We start from the raw sequence: 21,127 nt of genomic DNA on the forward strand, positions 1-21,127 counted from the left end.
GTCATTCTTTTTTAACATGTCTGTTGTACCTGTCCACATATGTATATTGGTGTATATGAAGGCCTGAACTTGACATCAGCTCTCTTCCTCAGTTTATTTCTACTTTATTTATTGAGGTAGGATATCATGTTGAACCCAGAGATGACCAAATCGGGCTAGTTTTACCAGTTTTCTAGGGGATCCTCTATCTCTGCTTCCCAGCTTCTATAGAGGTATAGTCTTTATCCATTGAACTACCTCCCCTTTTGTAGGCCAGTGCTGGTTTTGGCTTCTTCATTATGGTGTCCACACATTCCTTTGGCACCTGTGTTTTTCTATCTGTTTGTTTTAACCAATATATTTCAAAGTAAAAATCACTTTATTGTAATTGTAATGCTATAATTGTTAAGTTTCCTTCTTCCATCAAAAGTTGGCATTAGTGTTTGTAATCTATGCCTCACGGGGAGAATCTTCTTTCTGCCTATGTTATGTGACTTTTTCTGGGGAGAACTGATCAACCTGGTATTCATCTCAGGCAGGACTCTAAAGAAACTGTCTCACCCCAGGCTATCTTGGTAAATCATTGAATTTACTGGGATTACTTACAAGAGCTTGGGTGACTTCTGAGGAGCTACATCACCAAAATCTTACCCCACTGTGGGTGACAATTCATAAAAGTTACCTCCTGTTCAGCTTGCAGGCAGCAACCCTCTCCTCAGACTGTGCCCTGGTTTTAGAATTTGAGGGAGTGGTGTAACTTTCTGAGGCTTGGCAGTTTCTGTAGCATCCTGCATCGTAGGCCTCTTCCTCCTGGAGGAATAGGGCTTCATTTTGCCTGTAATAGCTACACAACAGTTTGTTTTGTAACTGACTTTATCCTTCTTCCTAGGTATTTTCATTTTTTGAGGTATTATCTGTGCTGTGACTGGTTTGTAGAATTAGAGTTGCTCTAGCGACTGTCATCTGACAAAGCCCAAAGGACCCCCAAACATTTACTGCCAGACTATTTATAGAAAGTGTCTCAAAATTTCTAATGTATAGTTGTGGAGACATTTTTCATCTTTTACTGATGTTTAGTGAACCCTAGAACAATTGTCCTTTTGGGTGGTATTTGGAATAGAATGGCAAGTTTCAGTACTTGCTGTAGTTGATGCTGGCACAAGCACTGTGTGCACCAGAGGGGATAAATGGGAAGCACAGCTAATTAGACTTCTTTTAGTAGTCTTAGTGTTTCATTTGCAGTGTCTGGATTTATTCTGTAGCTGTGATAAAACTCTGACCCACAGCAACTTGGGGAGGGAAGGGTTTATTTAGCACACCGTTCCAGGTCATAGTTCAAACTTTAAGTAGAATCCAGTTGGTGGCTTGCTCTCTGGCTTGAGATGAAAAACATCCATCTTACACAGCTTTGCCCCTGTGGCATGAAAAGAATCTTAGGAAATCTTAAATGATGGGCTTGGTGCGGTTTTATTGTTTTTTTTTTTTTTTTAATAAATTTTCATTTACAAAAGTATATGATGAGCTAAATTTGTCTTTCAGCTATAGTTTTCAAAACCCTGTTCTATACAGACTGATGTATTTTTATTTTTAAGCAATGTTTAGTTTTACATGTTTGGAATTTTATGTAAGTACTCATACAGTATGTATCATATGATCAGTACTTTTGCTTGTCAAGTGTATTCATGACAATTCTTAATACTGTATATAGTAATTTTTAAGTTTTATTTTTTTTTAACTAACGTGTTAGTACTTATTCAGTCATTTTAACTAAAGAGATAGGTCAACATTTCAGAGCACTTGCTACTGGTGACAAACAACCACTTATAATTCCAGTTCTGGGGCATCTGATGCCATCTTCTGGCTTCTGTGGGCACTGAATACATGTGGTGCTTAAACTTACATGCAATATGAAACCATCACACATATCTTATGGTGGCACACTCCTTTAATCCCAGCACTTGGGAGGCAGAGGCAGGCAAATCTCTTGAGTTTGAGGCCAGCCTGATTTTCAGAGCAAATTCTGTGACAGCCACATTTACATAGAGAAACCTTCTCTTGTAAAAAGTTGTCAAATAGGTACTGGGAAAGCAAAAAGGAAACAGTAAGATATTGTGAGGTATTAACTGTAAAACACAGGGTCCATTCTCCGGGGTTGAATGAACAAGAACACGTTTGAAGTAATAAGACTTACAACGTTGGGACATGTGGACTTCTGTGACAGGGTACCCCGACTGGCTTTGCTGTCTGCCCTTCAGAGGCTAAGTTCTAGAAACATACACTGGAGCCAGTTGTCCTTGTGAGAATAACAGACTGGAGTGGCACTGAAGGCACCAGGAAGCAGACAAGAAGGATTATATTCTTTTCCTTTCTTACAACTTTGGTTTCAGTCTATCTCTTTTTATAGCAGAGTTTATCAGAGAGCCAGATGCCAAAGCAGAAATGGGATCCCTAAAGTTCCAGCTCAGTATCACAGTACTGAACATGGAGGGATGAGCTTCAAGATGAAAGGCAGTTGTGAAACCACAAAATAGGCAGTGTTAGTGCAGAAATATACCAAGTTGTACTGTTCTTGGGTGATATGCATTTGTGATTTCAGGCTTAGCTGTTAAGCACAGTGGCTAGCTGTGTAGGTGGGTTAGTTGGTCACAGTGCTTGCCTACCAGCATGAAGGAAGCTCTGTGTGTTCAATCCCTAGCATCCCCTAAACTGAGTGTGATAGTAGTCTATGTCTGTAATCCCAGGCCTGTGCAGGCAGAGGTGGAAGGATCAGAAGATCAGAGTAATCTGAGGCCTCCCAGAAAACAAACAACAGCACTAATTAAATGGCTGCTAAAGTTGTGGCCTATGTGCCAGTTTGTCTGGTGTTAATCGCTGCACCTGCCTTCGCTACTTCTCACCAGCTTCTGTGGCCAAGTCCTGTGCCTCCAGCTCCCCAGTTGACTTTTCAGTCTTTAACATTGACTTTATGCTCACCTTTAAAAAGTTGCCTATATTATCATATGCTTCTGATTCTCTTATCTTTTTTTAAATGGCAATTTAAATTTAACTTAGATTTAAATGATATTAATTAAAAATTTAAAAGAATACGAATGTCTTTTATTTTAAATGAGTTTAAAAAAAACTAGTATTTTATCTTGATTTCTACATATCATTATAGAAAAATTTGAAGCATGGAAAATATATGAAGGAAGTAATAAAAAACTAAGCCACCCATGTACTGCATACTACAGAGTTCTGAATCTTTGTGTTTCTCTAATGGAGTGACAGACTTCCCTTTCTAATTTTCCAAATATTTCCACAAGGATGTCTGTAAAGATGTCTTAAATTGATCATACCAAAATCCAAATTCACTTTCTTTTTTTTTTCTCTTTCCCTTTTCTACCGTACCTATTTCCAGGATTCATTTTAAGGATCTTTCCTTATTTTGGCTGGGTGAAAGGTTATATGTTAAGTCACTTTGGCCTTTGCACAAATGCTAGAATTAAGACCAAATGTTCCTTTTCTGTGTTAACTATGGTTCTCTTGTGACTCCTTGGATTTCATGGCTTTAAAGGCCCATCTAGAATTATTACAGTACGTGAAAGAAACCACTGTAGTACAAAAAAAGCATAGCACAGTGTTCAGGGACAGAGCCTGAGTCCATGTTCGCACTCCACTCTGTTATTTAGCCCTTATAACTGTGGCCAAACTGTTAATTTTAAATGCAGAACAGGAGCAGTGTCTGCCTGACTGCACTGCTGTGAAGTGAGATGGGTAACAGGTAGAAAGTACTTACTGTGTTCTTGGCATGTGAAACACTACAGGAAAATTCCAGGTTTTCTTAGATCTGGCCCTTCAGAATTTTGATTTTTACAAACTTGAGAACAGTGTCTCCTAGCTAGCCTTTATATATCTTAAACAGTCCTAGGGCTACAGTGTCTTCCATGGACATATGTCGCCCTAACATTCACCAGGGGTAAGGTTAGTGTTCTCTAGCAATTAGCAGGCATATCTTCTAGTTCTGTCTCTGTGTGTTTTCTGTAAGTTCCATAATGTTGTCTAGTTTGTTATCAGCTCCCTAGCATATCTGGAATTCACAGTAGGTTTAAATGAAAAATATGGATGGTAAGCAACCAGATAAGTAATTTCTAAGAAATTTCACTTTCCATGTTTAATTTGATAAATTTCTAAAAAGTAGTTAAAAATTGTTTTTCGTAACAATAACCAGTAGATGTTTATTCTAGAATTTCTGCAAGAGAGGAGTGAAGAGTGCATCATTGAAAGATTTATGCCTTGAAGACAAAAGACGCATTGCCAACTTAATTAAAGAACTGGCCAGGTAAGACAAAACCTTATATGGCATGCAGCTATAGGTGAGACAATTCATTTTGAGAGCAGAATATTGCTAATATATGTGATGTTTGTGGGGCTTGTAAAAGAATGGTACCTCTAGGCTCATAGATTGAGTGCTTCGTCATGAGGGAGTGCTACTGTTTGAGTGGATCAGGAGATAATGGTCCTGTCAGAGTAGGTATGTCCTTGTTAGAGGAAGAGTGTCACTGGGGGTGGGCTTTCGGAGCTCAGAAGCTCAAGCCAGGCCTAGTGGTTGGCTCTTCCTGCTGTCTGCAGATCTCCATGTAGAACTCTTGGCTTCTTTTCCAATACTGTGTCTGCCTGTGTGCTTCCATGCTTTCTGCCATGCTGATAATAGACTAAATTTCTGAAAGTATAAACAAGCCCCAATTAAATGCTATTTTTAAAATAAGAGTTGCCTTGGTTATGGTGTCTCTTCATAGTAATAGAACACTAATGTCATTATGCCATTTATCAAATGGAAACAGACTTTTAAAAAAAGGTTCTGTATTGTCCAGATACATTCAAGAGCCTACTTCCATTGAGCCCTTAATGAGCCCATAATGCCCTCACAAGGCATTCCCTCAAATTACTGAACTAGGGGGCTAGCATTTGACATATGGGCCCTTCAACAATTTGTATTAAAACTATAGCAATATTGCAAGGGAGACTCATTGGAACTATTCAAATGTATGTTTGTACTAGTATAGAAGGATGCATCTGAGGAGTGTGCCTCTATCTACTATTTGTGGTACTATAATAGCTACTTTATATATCCCAAAATGTGTTAGTGAAGAATGAGCTTTCCTATTTATGTCAGTACTTATTTTTTATTAGTATCAGACTCGATAAACTTGAATTTTATTCTAATACAGAGGTTTAGGATTCACAGAAATAAAATGAAGTACAAAGATGACCTTTTAATTTCTTAAAAAAAAAGAGAGAATAACTATTTGAAATAACTGTAGATGTTATAGCTGTTATTAATGTAAAGAGAACTTATCCACCCTTTACCCAGCATCCTCTGATGGTAATATTTTTTATTAACTACAGCTGTACTATTACAACCAGAAAACTTATTCACAAAACTTGTCTGTTATGTACAGAAATCACCAGTTTTACATGTATCCATTATAGATTTATTAAAATCACGATAGTAAAAGTTATGAATAGTTCTGTTACAAGGATTGTGCATTTCTTTTGTTTTTCAAAGTGCTGGAAATTGACTAGGGCCTTGTACGTGGTAGGCAAGTGTTTACTACTTTATTTGCCCATAAAATTTTTTGCGTTTATGGACATGTATGTAGGTGTTCTTAGAAGCCAGAAAAGAATGTTGGTTTCTCTAGACCTGCAGTCACAGGTGGTTGTGATCCAGCTGACATGGGTTCTGGGATTCACACTCAGGTATTCTGGAAGAGCCGCAAGCACTTTTAACCTCTGATCTCTCAAGCCCAGCCTCAGCACAGATACTTACTCCTACCCACTTCCCTAGTCCAAAACTCCTGTTAATCTGCTGTTAATCTGTCCTCTATCGCTAAAATTGCAGCGTATCAAGAAAATATATAAATGGGATCAGATATTTTGTGACTTTTATTCAGATCGATTCTTTTTGGTCAGTATAATTCTTTGAAACCTTCCAAGTTGTCTGTGTTTCATTATTTTTTCCATCTTTATTGTTTTCCTTTCAGTGTAGAGGTGTTAGATTGATTAACAGTTAATCTATTGGAAAACATTGGAGTTCTTTCTAATTTTTGACAGTTACAAATGAAATTGCTACAAACATTCAAATATATATTTTTCTTGTGCACATAAAAGTTTGCTTTCTTTGGAACTAAATGTGTTTTATTTTCTAAGAAACCATATCTCAAAAAGGATGTAGCATTTTTACATTCCTACCAACAATGCAAAAACAAACAAACAAAAAACCCTGGTGTTCTGAATTCTAACTTTGTAATTTTAATTTTAAGAATTTCATTGGCATTTAGCAATATCTTGGATTGCTTGTCTTTTTATAATGGTCAATAGTAATGGACATTATTTCATGTTCTTATTCCTGTTTATGTCTTCACTGGAACTGGGTGCATTCTTTTGGCTGTATCATATCAGAATATATTGGTATTTTTATTGAGTTTTGAGGGTTGTTCATGTGTTCTAAATATAGATATTTTGTTGGCTATGTAGTGTAAAATATTTCCTCCTTCTCTGTGGCTTGCCTCATTATCCTCAGGGTTTTCCATAGTCTAAAAGCTGTTAACCTTAACTAGATAAGTATGTCTTTTTTTTTTTAATTCTTTTTAGTCAATGATCCAGTTGAGTTGATTTTTGTATTATGAATGTCTGAGTTGAGTTTTTTGTTACTTGTTATTGTTGTTATTATTATTGATGGGCACTTATGCCTGTACCATTTATAGAAATCGTTTATGTGTTTCTGTTAGAAACTAATAGGTGCATATTTGTATGAGCCTCTTTCTGGGCTCCTGCTTTGCTTGATCTGTCTGCCTGTGCCTCCGCCTTCATTACTGTACATGTACAGTATAGAAAGCCTTAATACTTAGTGGAGTGACTCTTCTCACTTTGTTCTTATTTTGCAAAAGACCAAGGCTAGCCTTTTCCATAATAACTTTGGCACAAGCTTGTCAATGCCCCTAAAACAAAAGCAAAAGAAAAAAACTCTACTGACACATTAGTATTCATCAAACTATAGATCAATTTTATGTTATTTGTTAAGTTGATAAACACATTAAGGAATCAAAATCAAAATTAAGGAATCCAAAGTTCCTTGGGTTAATTTGACCAAGAATAAGCCTCAATTTGAATTGTCCCTTTCTCCCATGTCTTCTGTCTGACTTGAAGAAAAGGCTTTGCTCTGTATTTGTTGTGCTGCACAGAGACATGGTGTGGGAAAGAAAGAAGCTGTTCTTTGCAGAGCTCTTTAGCAGAATTTACAAGGAAAAAGGTTACTTTATTTACTTCAAATAATCCAGAATAGAACTCAAAATTGCAAAAAGGTTATCAACCTATATCATATATTGCTTCCAATATTTATGGGATATTTATTCTATTTAAGGTTGTTTTTAATGTCTTGGCTGTTTCTCAAATGATTAGCGCTGCACACATATACATTATTCTCTGTTGGGGCATGGAAGAATATATAACTCAAGGTTAAAGCTATGCATTAAGCTTAGATTATAAAAACTGACTTCATGTTTGGAACAGTTTGATTTGCTTTTTTGAATTTTTATAGCAAAGTTCATGAGAAGTATTGGTCTTAAAGTTTTGTGCTTTCATAATGTTACTTTGATTCATGTCATGGTAATAATAGCCTCATTTTGTATAATCAGTGACTTTCCTCTTTTTTTATAATTTCTTGGAAAATGGGTATGAAATTGGTGTTAAGTTGACTTTGATTTTAGGTTTTAGAGTCACTCCCTCTCCTTTCTCCCCCTCTCTCTATATATTTAGCTGAGTTTGGCTTTGAACTTGCAGTTTTCCTACCTTAGCACCCTGAATGCTAGGGTTGTATGCATGTGCAAGCCTGTTTTGAAGTGATGTTAGTTCTTAAATTTTTATTAGTATTCTCCAGCGAAGTGGTAAAATTAAAATTTTAATTTCTTTAATGCTTTTAAGATTATTCATATTGTCTGTTTTATCTTGGTTGAACTTACAAGTCTGTAGGGTATTTTTAAATTATATTTTATTTTTATTTTATGGGTATGGGTGTGTTGCCTGCATGCATGTTTGTGTATGCCTTTGTGTGTCTGGTGTCTATGGAGGTCAGAAGAGAGCATTGGTTCCTCTGGAATTGGAGTTACAGGTAAGTGCTGAGAATCAGAACTGTGGTCCTCTGGATGAATATTCCATGCTCTTAACCACTGAGCCTTATCTCCATTACAAGGATTTTGTACTTTATGAGAATCACTTCATTTCTTCCAAGTTATCAAAAAATTAATTGTATTTTTTCACTATCTCATTAGTGATACAGTATCTGTAGTTCTTCATTTCTGACAGTAGTGATTTTAAACTTTTATCTTCGCTAGGCATATCAATTTTATTGACTTTCCCCAAGAACCAGCTTTTGGTTGAATGTATTTCCATCCCCCCATGTTTCTGGTCTCTGCTTCATTGATTTTTTTTTTAATCCTCTCATATGTACTGTTTCCTTCCTTCTCATTGCGTTGGACTTCCTTTGCTTGTCTTTCCCTTGCTCTTACAGTGAGAGCTTAGAGCCCATGCGTATCTCTCTTAGTGTGAGCAGTGTGTACTGCCAGCTTCCTTCTTAGCGTGCCTTCACTGTGCCCACATGCCTACCACCTTGTCCTTTCATTCCAGTCTGCACATTCTTCGTAATTTCCTTTGACACTTCACATTGTAGAACTTCCAGCAGCTTAATGATTTTCTATTTTTTTTTATCAGTTCCTACTTTTGTTCTATAATGGTCAAGTAACTATTAAAAATACCATTTTGAGGTTTCATAGTCTAGAATGTAGTTGTTCTTGATGAATGTCCTGTAAAGGTAACTCTTAGCTTGCAGTGAGGAGCTCTTTTCCTTTGTTTTGTTTTCATGGTGTATTTGTTTAATTATCTTGCATGTAGCTAATGTTTCTTCTTGATAATACTCCTTGTAGTGAAGAGAAACTTTCCTCAGTATGCTAGAGCTCCTATTTCCTATGTAGTCCCTTTCTGTAGTGTACGGCGCCTTGCTGCCTGGACAGCAGCAACAACGACCAAACACTGAGACTTCTTCTCTCAACGGTTTACTCAGGAGTTTTCTTTTGTGTTACAGCTCTCCTAGGTACCTAGGTATTACAGCTCTCTTAGGTACCTAGGTGTTACAGCTCTCTTAGGTTCTTAAGTGTTACAGCTCTTCTAGATGCCACGACTCTTCTAGATGTCTTGGCTCTTCTTGGTGTTGCTGCTTCTTCTTCTTCTTCCTAGGTGCTGCAGGTCTGCTTGCTTCTGTGGAGTGGGGTGGAATGGCCCTGACTGCCTGGAGAGAGCTCCTTATATACCTGAGCCTGAGCTGCCAAGTCCTCCTGGATTGGTTCTCCATCAGACCCTCATTAGCATACACCTGCTTGGGAGAGGCGCATGCGCAGTGGAATTGTCTATTGCTACAGTGTATCGGGAACCGGGAACCGGCGCCATCTTGGATTTTATCGTCTAAGCGGCTGCCTACACCGTAGATGCTGTGTCTTTTCCCTGTTTCTACAGCACATCAGCCTGGGCCACTCTGTGCCTTTGTTTTCCTCTCTCCCCTCTGGTTTTCTTTGAATTGATCTTTTCTTACTGTTTGAATGTTCTCTTTCCTCTGCTTAGGCCTTGATTTTATGCCAGGCCATCTCTGGGGAGTATATCTTCCTCACTCACTACAAGCTCTGTCATTGCACAATAGCCTATGCTTTCTTTCTTTTCTTTTCTTTTTTTTTTTAAAAAAGATTTATTTATTTATTATATTAAAGTACACTGTAGCTGTCTTAAGACACTCCAGAAGAGGGTATCAGATCTTTATTACGGATGGTTGTGAGCCACCATGTGGTTGCTGAGATTTGAACTTAGGACCTTTGGAAGAACAGTCAGTGCTCTTAACCGCTGAGCCATCTCTCCAGTCCCAGCCCATGCTTTCTTGATAACTTTTTTCTTTGCCTGCGTTCTGATACTGCTCACAGGGCTGCCCATTGAGTGTTTGTCCTTCTTAGCTCTTTCTGATCTGATAGGCTGCTTCAGGTTGATTTAGTATGAACACTGTTGATTCCTTATTAGCTATGCTTTATCTGCATCTGCCTTAAAATTCTGCGTAAGTCTCCCATCTTGCTTGGGATCTGAGACAACATGCTAGCTCACTTAGGCCCTAGTAAAGCGTATGTGGCTAGCTATCTCCCCATGATACTCTTTTGTCCTGCCTGAGTCTCTACCTCCTACTACGCCTGTGTGTGAGGACTCTTACACCTACCTTCCTGGGCACTGGCCCCTGCTCTGAGCAACTCCTCTGTGCAGATGTCATCTATATACAGTTTAGATTCTGACTGCCTCCAATTTTACTCATTATTTAAGAGAAAATAAAAAGTAAAATAGAGAGGAAATGAAAGCTCAAATTTTATTCTGAAGAAAAAAAATGTGTTCTTTATAAAAAGAATGTTTAAATGTAGTTGCTTATTCATGAGAAAACTTTGCTTTACAAATCATATCATATAAAGTAAGGCAAAATCTGCTGCTTTTGTGTTTTGCTTGCCTTGTCTAGTATATCATTTTTTAAATCAATAGGCTCAATTTTGATTAAATAGAGAATAACGATGGAGTATTAATAGAAAGTGTTAGGCTGTGGTTTAAAAGCAATCTTAAATTTTATCTTTTCAGTAGAAAAATTTGCCATGAAGGATTACATTTACCTTGTACAAGGTCAAACCAAATGGAGAAAAGTGCCAGAAGCACTAGGAAAATGGTGTATTTCTGTGACATATTTAAGTACACCTACTTAAGCTTCGGCTTGAATGCAAATCTTTTGGCATTGTTTAAGGCAACTCGACACTGAGATTGCTTGGCACCCACCACTGGCCATTGGCAGCTACTTTCAGAAAGATGTAGAATTTAGTACTCTCAGCAAACCTACAGGACGTTGATGTGTAATATAAAGACAGAATGTTAACTTATTTTTAAAATATTTCTTTTGATGTTTAAAGTGTCTTTACAAGAGTTATTCCCAAACCCTGCATCTCTCCTTTTTCTGAAATAGGGTCTTGACTTTGGTAATGTTATGTGGGAAAATGTAGTTGTATCTTGGACGGAGCCAAATAGAGGTTCTGTATGTGAACCTCCTCTTTCATATCTGTACTGATGCTTTAACAAGGACTTAGAGAAAGTCCACGTATTTGCCTTTAGATGTGAATTTGAACCTATAATATGTACATGAGCACAATTGTAACTAGACCTTGTATATATGTGTAAAAAGCAGAAAGAAAGAGTGAGATTTAGGTATTGAGGAAAGACAGTGTAGGTAAAAGATATGCCTTGTAAAAGAGAATATAAAGCTAATTGTTTTCCAATTTTAACATTCTGATAGCTTTTTAAAATGTGGTAATAAGACATAAAAATGTAATTGATGTTGAAAGTATAAAATCTAAGGCAGAGTTCCACAGCTTCAAAAGGATTTTTCTAGTTGTGTCAATGTTCACTGAGACATAGAGACATGAGTCTGGGCAAATGCTTGCTTGAGTACTTAAATTGTTGTGGCTGTGTGGTGTTTTTCATAAGAGGGCATGGCATGCCTCTTGTAGTAAATATCAAGGTGTGGTGGCACACACATTTGATCCAGCACTAGGGAAAGCAGAGTTAGGCAGATCTCTGAGGTTCAAGGTCAGCCTGTTCTACAGAGTGATACCCTGTGTCAAAAAAAAAATCATATTGGGGAAAGTATCAGAAAATTTAGAAATTCTTTTATGATGTAGCACATGTAAGAAGATTCAACTCTCATACAAACCTACTGGCATTATTCCATGAGCAGTTTGAAATTTATTTATAGAGAGGCATGATGACTAGACAGCGCAGATGAATAAAAAGACATCCCTTGTTCATAGTGAATATGAGTGAGCAAAATTGTGGTAGCAGGTAATATAGACTTTGCTAGTTCCACTGTGTGCCTGCACTTCCTTAATAATTTACCTATATTTAGGGGACTTTCCCACTTGTGTTAACAGCACTGATAATAATAACATATAATAATAATAATAATAATAATAATAATAATTTAGTGTAACCCAAAATTTAGAGGCTAAAATAACAAAGAATGCAACAAAGTTATTGTGATATGAATTATGTTGCTTATGGAAGATTATAGTAAGGGATGCATTGACATAGGATTTCAAGTAAATGGAGGAGGGGCTTCCCTCAGATATCTGGTATCTAGTTACATGTTCAGAAGGGTAAGTAGAATATTGTCTCAGCTTTCTCTGGAAGGGTTTAGGATAGAGAGAATTCTTGTTAAAGGTACTGAATTATATGACCTCAGAAAGTCTTTCACAGTAGCATCAATGGGAAAAGCAGGCACCATTTTTAGACCTGAACAGTGAGTGTTTACAAAACATAGGTTTTGCTGAAAGATGGTGACAGTCCTCTGTGTGTGACTCCTTGTTTACTGGGACTTTTAAGGTGCCAACTGGCTGTTCATTAATAGCTGTTGGCTTTATTTTTGTAGGAAAATATGTTTCAACATGTTAAAATAATTGTAGTCACAGTTGCAGTTCTGGCCGAGGATGAACTCTATTCTAGAGCAATCTCAAAACCGTCCTGCTTCTTTTCCTGTCTCCATGGTCGGTCCATGCACTGTTCCCAATACATTGCTTGTACTGTAACTTATTTGAGGATAAGTTCCTTTTTAGCCCAGATATCTAATTTTCTCCAGAGGACAGTTTACTAGTTCTACTTGACATTTCTGAGATGGAAAAAAAAGCCCCATTAGTTTCAAACTGTAAACTGAGTAGTAGATCATTATTTTATTTTCTCCTTTAAAAAACATTGATTATAACTGTTAGGCAAGAATTAAATGTACATTGCCCTGCAATAGGAATATTAGACTTTGATTTTTCAGTTACTTAAGAGTTTTGCTTCCTTTTTGAAGCTTTTGTGGAACATTTTGAGGTTAGGGGGAGTCTTATAATTAATTACATAGAAAATTTCAAGAAAAGATGGACCCTTAACTTCATGTAGATAAAAAGCCATTGAACTTTACTGGGGTTTTATAAATGTCCAACAGTTTGTATTCATAAATTCCTTTTTAGATGATGGATTCTGAGATCTGTTACTCGTTTGTGCACTGGCATCCCTGCCTCTGCTTCCTGACCATGGATGCAGTGTGGTCAGCTGCCTTGTGCTCCTGCTTCCACTCCTTCCTTGCTATGATGAACTACACCCTCCTGAGCTACAACAGCTCTTCCATCCTTAAGATGCTGTGTATTCTGCCAAAAGAATATGTTTTGACTAATAACTGCATTTAACCATCTTTCTGGTAGTCTGACCAGACTCTGCCTCCTGAACAAAGTTAGATTTTCTGTAGTAAGTACTTTTTCCATTTTGCGTGACTTTCATACAAGCCATGAGTAGACAGTTTTCTCACTTGGATGGATTTATTCAGACTCATGCCCCACCCACATTTTGGTTAAGAAAAATTAAGAGGTTGTCACTAAAGTCCATCAATACACATATCCTAAGCATTTATTTTTTTCTCAGTTTCAACTTCATACATGTTGTCCATGTGCTTATGGACTGTGATTATTCTCCACCATAATTAATTTTGTATACCTGCCATAACAAATTAGGATTGCACAGACCTGAAATGAGCAAGAGGGAAGAAGAGTCACTTGTACACAAGGGAAGCACAAAGCCATTTCTCAGAAACCCCAAGGAGCACTGGCTGGGTTTGCTGCCTCAGAGTTGCAACTGTGAGTTTCTTGAATTAAGACATTTGAGGAATAAGTATTCTCAAGTTAATAATTTAGAAGTTAATGTCCTTATTCTTACCCTATTAAATTGATTATAAATAATTATTGATAATTCAGTGTATGTTGTCTTTAAGCCTTTGTTAAAGACATTCTTAATCATCTTATACTTAAATTTTTAAAAGTTTTAAAGTATTTGCATAATCTAAGACAACAAAGATATTTAGATATGCTTCAGTAATATATATTAGCTTTTACAGAGGTCAAACTATTACATCTTTATTTACTCTATCGTATATTTTCTCTATAATTTAAATCTACTGGCAATTAGGCCAATGTTAAGATGATCTGCTTTTAAAATGAAAATTTCATATTTTTTATTTTTATTTTATGTGCATTGGTGTTTTGCTGGAATGTATATCTGCATCAGGGTGTTGGGTTCCCTGGAACTGGAGTCATGGACAGTCCATGTGGACCTCCATGTGGGTGCTGTGAATGGAACCTAGGTCCTCTGGAAGAGCAGCCAGTGCTCTTAACTGCTGAGCCATCTCTCTAACCACATTAAAACTGCATATTAAGTGGGAAAAACGAAAACTATTTCCTCTCCCTTCTCATTCTATACATTTTTATACATTTTCTATAAAAGTGACATAGTGGACAACATCAGGAATTTATAACTGGTACAGTTGTATTAGTGAAACTGTATGCCTTAATTATAGCTTAACAGGAGATATAACAACAGAAACTGAAGAAAGTAAAAAAAAAAATCAGATTCTACCAGAAAAGCCTATATTGAGCAAAACTGGAAATTCTGGATGAAATGGACAAGTTTCTAAACAGATACCAAATACCTAAGTTAAATCAGAATCAGATAAACCATCTAAACAGTCCCATAACCACTAAAGCAATAGAAGCAGTCATTAAAAATCTCCCAACCAAAAAGAGCCCAGGACCAGTTGGGTTTAGTGCAGAATGCTATCAGACTTTCAAAGAAGACCTAACACCAATATTCTTCAAACTATTCCACAACATAGAAACAGAAGGAACACTACCCAATTCATTCTGTGAAGCCACAGTTACACTGCATATTCTCCCTTGGAGAGAGAACAGTTTCTGTCTAATTAGGAACCTGTCACAATTTCCTTTCATAGATGACTTCATAAGAGATTATTTTCTACTTTTATTATGTTTAATGTTCCAAATAGATTTTAAAAACTGGTTGAGTGCATATTACTTTTAGCTTAGGAGACATCATGTACACTTAAGAGGCCTCTAGCTATTATAAATTATTTTGATGACTTAAAAATTGTCAATACTGAGTTATCTATTTTAAAATACATTTTATTAGTTTAATAAAAAAATTATAACTTAACAATGTTATTTCCTTAAAGTTGCTTTTCTTTCTGTCTGTCTGTCCATACACCCACCCACCCTTCTGACGTTCTGATTCAGGGTCTCACTGTGTTCTCAGTTATCACATCCTTTTAGTGTTCTCTAATCAGTGACAATATTTCAGTCCTTCTTGCCCTTGTCACTTTTAAAGCAATCAAATATTTTGTAGATTTTTTTTCTCAATATGGACTTGTTGGTTTTCTCTTAGCAAGATCCAAGTTCTACATTTGTAGCAAGAATATAAAAGAAGTGATGTGCCTTTTGTTGAACATGGTTGAGGTGGAGATTTACTGCTCCAGGTTTCTCCATTGTGAAGTTGGGTTTTCCTTCTGACATTTAGTAAATTGTAGTTCTATGGGATATAATCAAATAGTAGTTAATGTTTTGTTATTAAACTTGTTCTAGCTTTGGAAATGGAAAAGAAATGTTAGGAAAATAAGTACAAAACAAGAAGGTAAGCACATGTAATTACATTATTAAGAATAATGACTTAAAAATGTGGAACAAACTGAATACACATCACACTAGACTAGAGCTGCGATTGAAGAGTAACCAACTAGCCAAAGTCCTGTGCTGTAAGCTAAAGGGAACAGTAAGCACTGGAGTACCTGCACTACCTGGGTTCTAAAGTATGTGGGCGATTGCTGAAGCCCAAGTGCGGACAGGTAATAGTGGGATCCCCTGAGATAGCAAACACAGGGGAAGCTTTTGTTCATAGGCTCTATTTGGCAAGAAACTGATTTCTCTTGGTGCAGTGTGGGAAGGGAGCCAACACTTGCCATGGAGATGATAGGGAGGATCTCTATCTTTGTTTGATAAAACAAAACACCTTTTCAGGAAAAGGATATACAATTCTTAAAAATCCATCTTACTTGGTGGAAGGGAGGCACAAAACTGAAATAGAGGGAAGAGTTACTCGCTGGTCTCAGATTATGAAAGAAAGACAAGAATACTTCACAGGCCCCGGCTGGTAGAGACTCTTAGTATAAACATAATCACAGTAACAACCAAAAGAAAACTGCCATAACCCTGACCAACTACCAAGTTATTAAATATAGAGACTTATCAGGCTCGGAAAGCATAAAGCTGAATGTGGGACAGACATTGAGAAGAAGCAGCTGGTCTACCTGAGGGAAGTTTTATTTAGAGAAATTTAGTGCTTATGGTGCACTCAGGACCAAAAGAGTAACAGCAAATCTTGAGGCAGCCTATTCATAAATTCAGTAGAATCTGAGCCAAGGAAAGCTTTGCTTAGTTTTAAGCATTGGAATATATTCATCTTCTTTGTTGAGGTACCCAAGATATTGAGACACTAGCAGACTATGCTACAGGCAAAAGCAGAAATATGAGACAGTAACAGAAGCAGATGCAGTTAGGATGCACATGCCATTGAACAAGCTGAGGAGGAATTTAAAACAATTGATTAGCACATTCAAAATTTGTGTTCTTTGTGGGCACCCAGTGTATTATAACAAAATATGTCATCTTAAAATACTGATACATTTCTTGGAGACTTTGCTGTTTGAAGATATTTTGAGCCCAAACATTAGTCTCTTAACATATCTTTTTTGTTTATATTGAGATAAAATCTTCAATTTTTCTAAAGCTTCAACAAAAGTTTAAACTTTGCCTTTATCTATAAAACATGTTTTTCATGGTGGTATCCAGGATTTAAAATACACTTAGAAGAAGTTTTTTAAAAGTTTCAGCCCTTCCCTCTCACTCCCTCTCTTTCTGCATCCTTCCTTCCCACCCCACTCATATATATGTGTGTGTGTGTGTGTGTGTGTGTGTGTGTGTGTGTGTGTGTGTGTGTGTGTGTATGTGAAGGCTAACAGTCTTTGAATTCACTAAGTCTTGATCATTGTAGCTTAATGGTCTTTGTTAAGTTAGCCTTTCTCTCCTGGCAGTTTACTATAAGCATCCAGAAGAAGCAAGCTAATACCTTCAGCATTTACCTGGGCCCTGGCTTCAATAATAATTAACAACACTAAGCAGGACAGAAGTCAGTGTCTCTTTATGACCTAATCTTAGGTGTGATACTTCTGATTTAACCCTAAACATCACATCACAACATGAGTACCAGGGTAGAGGGATCACTGGATGTAGTGGCTATTCCTGGATTATATTTAAAGACTATAATTTATTATGGCAACATTTTAAAAATGCATTTCAGTATATTTAATGTAGATCCCTTAATGTTTCTTATAAAATATGTCACCTGCATATAAAAACTTTGTTTCTATCTGGTTTGTATATATTTTCTTTTCTTTCATTAACCTCCAGTCAACTTCCACAGTCTTGCCTTATTCCAGAAGTACAAGGACTGAAACAAATTGTTCTTTTAGTTCATCCTTTTAGGTGGATAACTATAAGGAATTTTTTAAAAAGGTGTTCTTTATTATTTTGGAGGAATAGTTCTTTTAGTACTAGGTTACTGAGATTTTTCATTTTGGTAGACTGGCTTTAACAATTGTCTGTCTTATTCTTACAGATGAGCATATAAAGTTTCATACTTGTTTATGTGAGTTAATTTAAAATAAAACTTTTATTTATGCATAGTTGTATGTCTGTGTATGTGTGCCATGTGAGTGTAGGTGCTAACAGGCCAAAAGAAGGCATCAGATCTCCAGGAGCTACACCAGTGGTTCTCATCCTTCTAATACTGTGACACTTTAACACAGTTCTTCATTCCTAACCATAAAATTATTTTGTTGCTATTTTTATATGCTGCTAAATTTATAACTATAATTTTATAAAGCATAAGTATCTGATTTGCAAGATACCTGATATGTGAACCCCAAAGGGGTCGTGACTCACAGGTTGTAAACCACTGATCTAGAATCTCAGTTGTGAGCTAATTGACATTGGTGCTAGGAACTGAAGGTAGAGTCTTCTGAAAGAGCAGCAAGCACCTTTAAGTGCTGAGCCCTTACCCAGCCCTTTGTTTTATCATAGATGAGGTCTCGTAGCTCAGGCTGGCCTGAAACTCACTGTATAGCTGAGAAAGTAGTAAAATTCCTGATTTTTCTATCATTACTGTTATTTATTGTACAGGGCTTGTATTTTGCTTTGTATGTTTTTTAAAGGTCTACATAAATATGACAACCATGAATAAATATAATTATTCTTTCTTTTCATAATGTGTCTTTCATAATTTTCATAACATCTTTATGTTTCTATAATCTAATGTATTTTGAAAATTTCATATAAGCATGCTGTATTTTTATCATTCTACCTTTTAAGTTTTCCTATATCCCCCATTCATTCTCAAATTCATGACCTTTTTTTATTAATGTTCTACATAATGTTATATATATGGGAATGCATACATACAAATAAATACATATATATGGATTCATTTAGTGTTGATTGTATGTATATTTGTTTAAGGTTAGCCACTTGAGATTAGATAACTCATTGCTCCTGCTTCCTTCTTGGGTCCATTTACTTGAATATGTTTTTTTCATCCTTTTACTCTGAGGTGATATTTATTCTTGATGTGTGTCTCTTGGATTCAGCAAAAGGATGAATCCTGTTTTTGATCTAATCTTTTATTGAGGAATTGAGACCCTTTATATTGAGAATTATCAAAGAGCAATGTTTGTAGATTTCCATTATTTTGTTGTGTTGAATGCCCCCCCCCATTTGCTTGTTTGCTTTTGTTTCTTGTGTTTTCTTGGGTGTGGTTAGCCTTTTCAGGTTGAAGTTTTCCTTCTAGTAGTGCTGTATTTGTGTGTGTGTGTGTGTGTGTGTGTGTGTGTGTGTGTATTACTTAAATATATGCAAACTGCTTATATTTGGTTTTATTGTAGAATGTCTTTTTTTTATATTGTGATTGAAAGTTTTGCTGGGTACAGTGGTCTGGGCTGGCACATATGGTTTCTTAAAATTTGTAGAACATCTGTCCATGTCCTTCTGGCTTTTAGAGTCTCCACTGAGAAGTCAGGTGCTATTCTAACAGGTCTGCCTTTATAAGTTATTTTGTGTTTTTTCCTTACAGCTTTTTAATATTCTCTCTGTTTTGTATCTTTAATGTCTTGATTAGTATGCATTGTGGGAATTTATTTTATGGTTCTTTTATGTGGTCTGTGTTCATTGATGTTCTATATGCATTGATAAGCAACACCTTCTTTAGGTTAGAGAAATTTCTTCTGTGATTTTGTTGAAAATATTTTCTGTACATGGCTCTTCTCTTCCTTTATTCCTGTTATTTGTTGATTGAGTCATTTCACAATGTCTCAGATTTCCTGCATAATCTGTGCCTGGATTATTTAAGATTTAACTTTCTTTTTTAACTGAGATATCTATTTCTTCTACCTTATCTTCAATGGCTGAGATTCTCTCTTTATTGTCTTGCACTCTATTTTTTGGCGAGGCTTGTCTCTGAAGTTTTTGTTTGACTATCCTAAAGTTTTCATTTTTACTTTAATCTCTGGATTTCTTTAGTGATTCTTTTTCTACCTTCATGTCTTAAACTGTTTCATCATTTCACTCCACTGTTTGTTTTTGTTTTCATAGACTTCATTACAGAGTTTGTTAATATCCTCTTTTTGGTTGGTTGTTGAGCATATTCATAATTCCTGTTTTCAAGTTCTTGTCTTGTGCTTCAGCTATATTGCATTTCTCTGGGACTACTGCAGTAGCATTACTGGGTTCTCTTTGGTAGAGGCATATGGTCTTGGTTGCTGATGTTTGTGTTTTGCACTGGTGTGTGGGCATCTGGGCTTAGGATGATTGATGTTTCCCAGTATTTGGCTTAGTTAGCGTTACTGTTACTATTATGATGAGACACCACAACAAAAGCAAGTTGGGGAGGAGAGGGTTTATTTGGCTTATACTTCCACATCATTGTTCATCATCGAAGGAAGTGCAGGCAGCAACTCAAACAGGGGAGGAACTTGAAAGCAGAAGCTGATTTAGAACTCATGGAAGAGTGATACTTGTTCATCATGGCTTGCTCATCCTGCTTTCTTATAGGATCCCAGTATCTTCTTATAGAAGCTCAGGAAGGCACCAACCACAATGGACTGAGCCCTCTGGCATCAATCTAATCAAGCTAATTAAACTAATTAAGAAAATGCCCTATATCTGGATCTTATGGGAGCATTTTGTCAATTGAGGTTCCCTCCTTTCAGATAACTCTAGTCAAGTTTACATAATACTGACTAGCACAGGGTTGATATCAGTTCTTGTATTTGATGGAAAGGTGTTCCTTTCCTTGGTTTTTTTTTTTTTCTTTTTTTTTTTTTTGCCTTCACTTGATCTTAGGAAAGTGTAGTGGTATGTGTTGCCTGGTAGATTGTACTACTGCAAGTCAGTGGGTAGCATAGAGGTATAGATGTGGGCTATATGAAAATGCTGAGAATGGTTTTAGGAAAGAGCAAAGGGGATCCTATCCACACTAAGAGGTGGGTTCCCCGGGAGTTGGTGTTGACATGTAAGGATGTGTACCTGTAAGCAAGTTGTTATTGGACTGAGGCTGAGGCTGAAAATGGAGAGATTGTAATGGAGAACAGGTGTAAATCATCTAACTGAGTCCCTGTCTGCTGTAGTCACTGTAGTCTCAGGTAGAAAGTATTTCTAGGGCCTGACCCAAAGGGATGGGAATAAGTTAGACGGGAGGGGTCCATAGGAAGGAAGAATGCTGGGTCCATTCCAATGTTCTTGGTGTCTCCAAGGAATGGTGGCAGGGTGGAAAGACAGGCCCTTTCAATCAGGGCTGGAGGTGAGACTATAATGCCAGATTGTAATAGAGGACAAGAGTAGAGTGAAAATTGTCTACCAGAGTCTAGATCTGGTATGGTCACCGAGGGTTCCAGGCACAGAATGCTTTTAGGTATTGGTGATTGGCACAAAGGAATGGGAATGGGTTAGAATAGGAAACCAGGAGTGAGTCCACAGGAAGTGGAAAGCTTAGGCTCCTACTTGTTTGAGTCCCCAGGGAACAGAAATAGTGCCCCAAATCCATTAGTGTCACTATGATTTACATGTTT

At 36.7% G+C, this 21,127-nt stretch overlaps 1 protein-coding gene across 3 annotated transcripts in view; it reads left to right on the top strand.

The window, feature by feature from the left end:
* Kiaa1328 (KIAA1328 ortholog) overlaps positions 1–21,127 on the top strand; it is a 290,749-nt gene that overhangs the window by 8,693 nt on the left and 260,929 nt on the right. For all 3 annotated transcript variants that reach the window (XM_031365156.1, XM_031365157.1, XM_031365158.1), the window contains one exon: positions 4,203–4,297. In XM_031365156.1, the coding sequence (XP_031221016.1) occupies positions 4,203–4,297 (95 nt within the window). The remainder of the gene's footprint in view (positions 1–4,202; positions 4,298–21,127) is intronic.

This window comes from Mastomys coucha, unplaced genomic scaffold, assembly GCF_008632895.1.
Source record: "Mastomys coucha isolate ucsf_1 unplaced genomic scaffold, UCSF_Mcou_1 pScaffold13, whole genome shotgun sequence".
NCBI classification, from domain to species: Eukaryota; Metazoa; Chordata; class Mammalia; order Rodentia; family Muridae; genus Mastomys; species Mastomys coucha.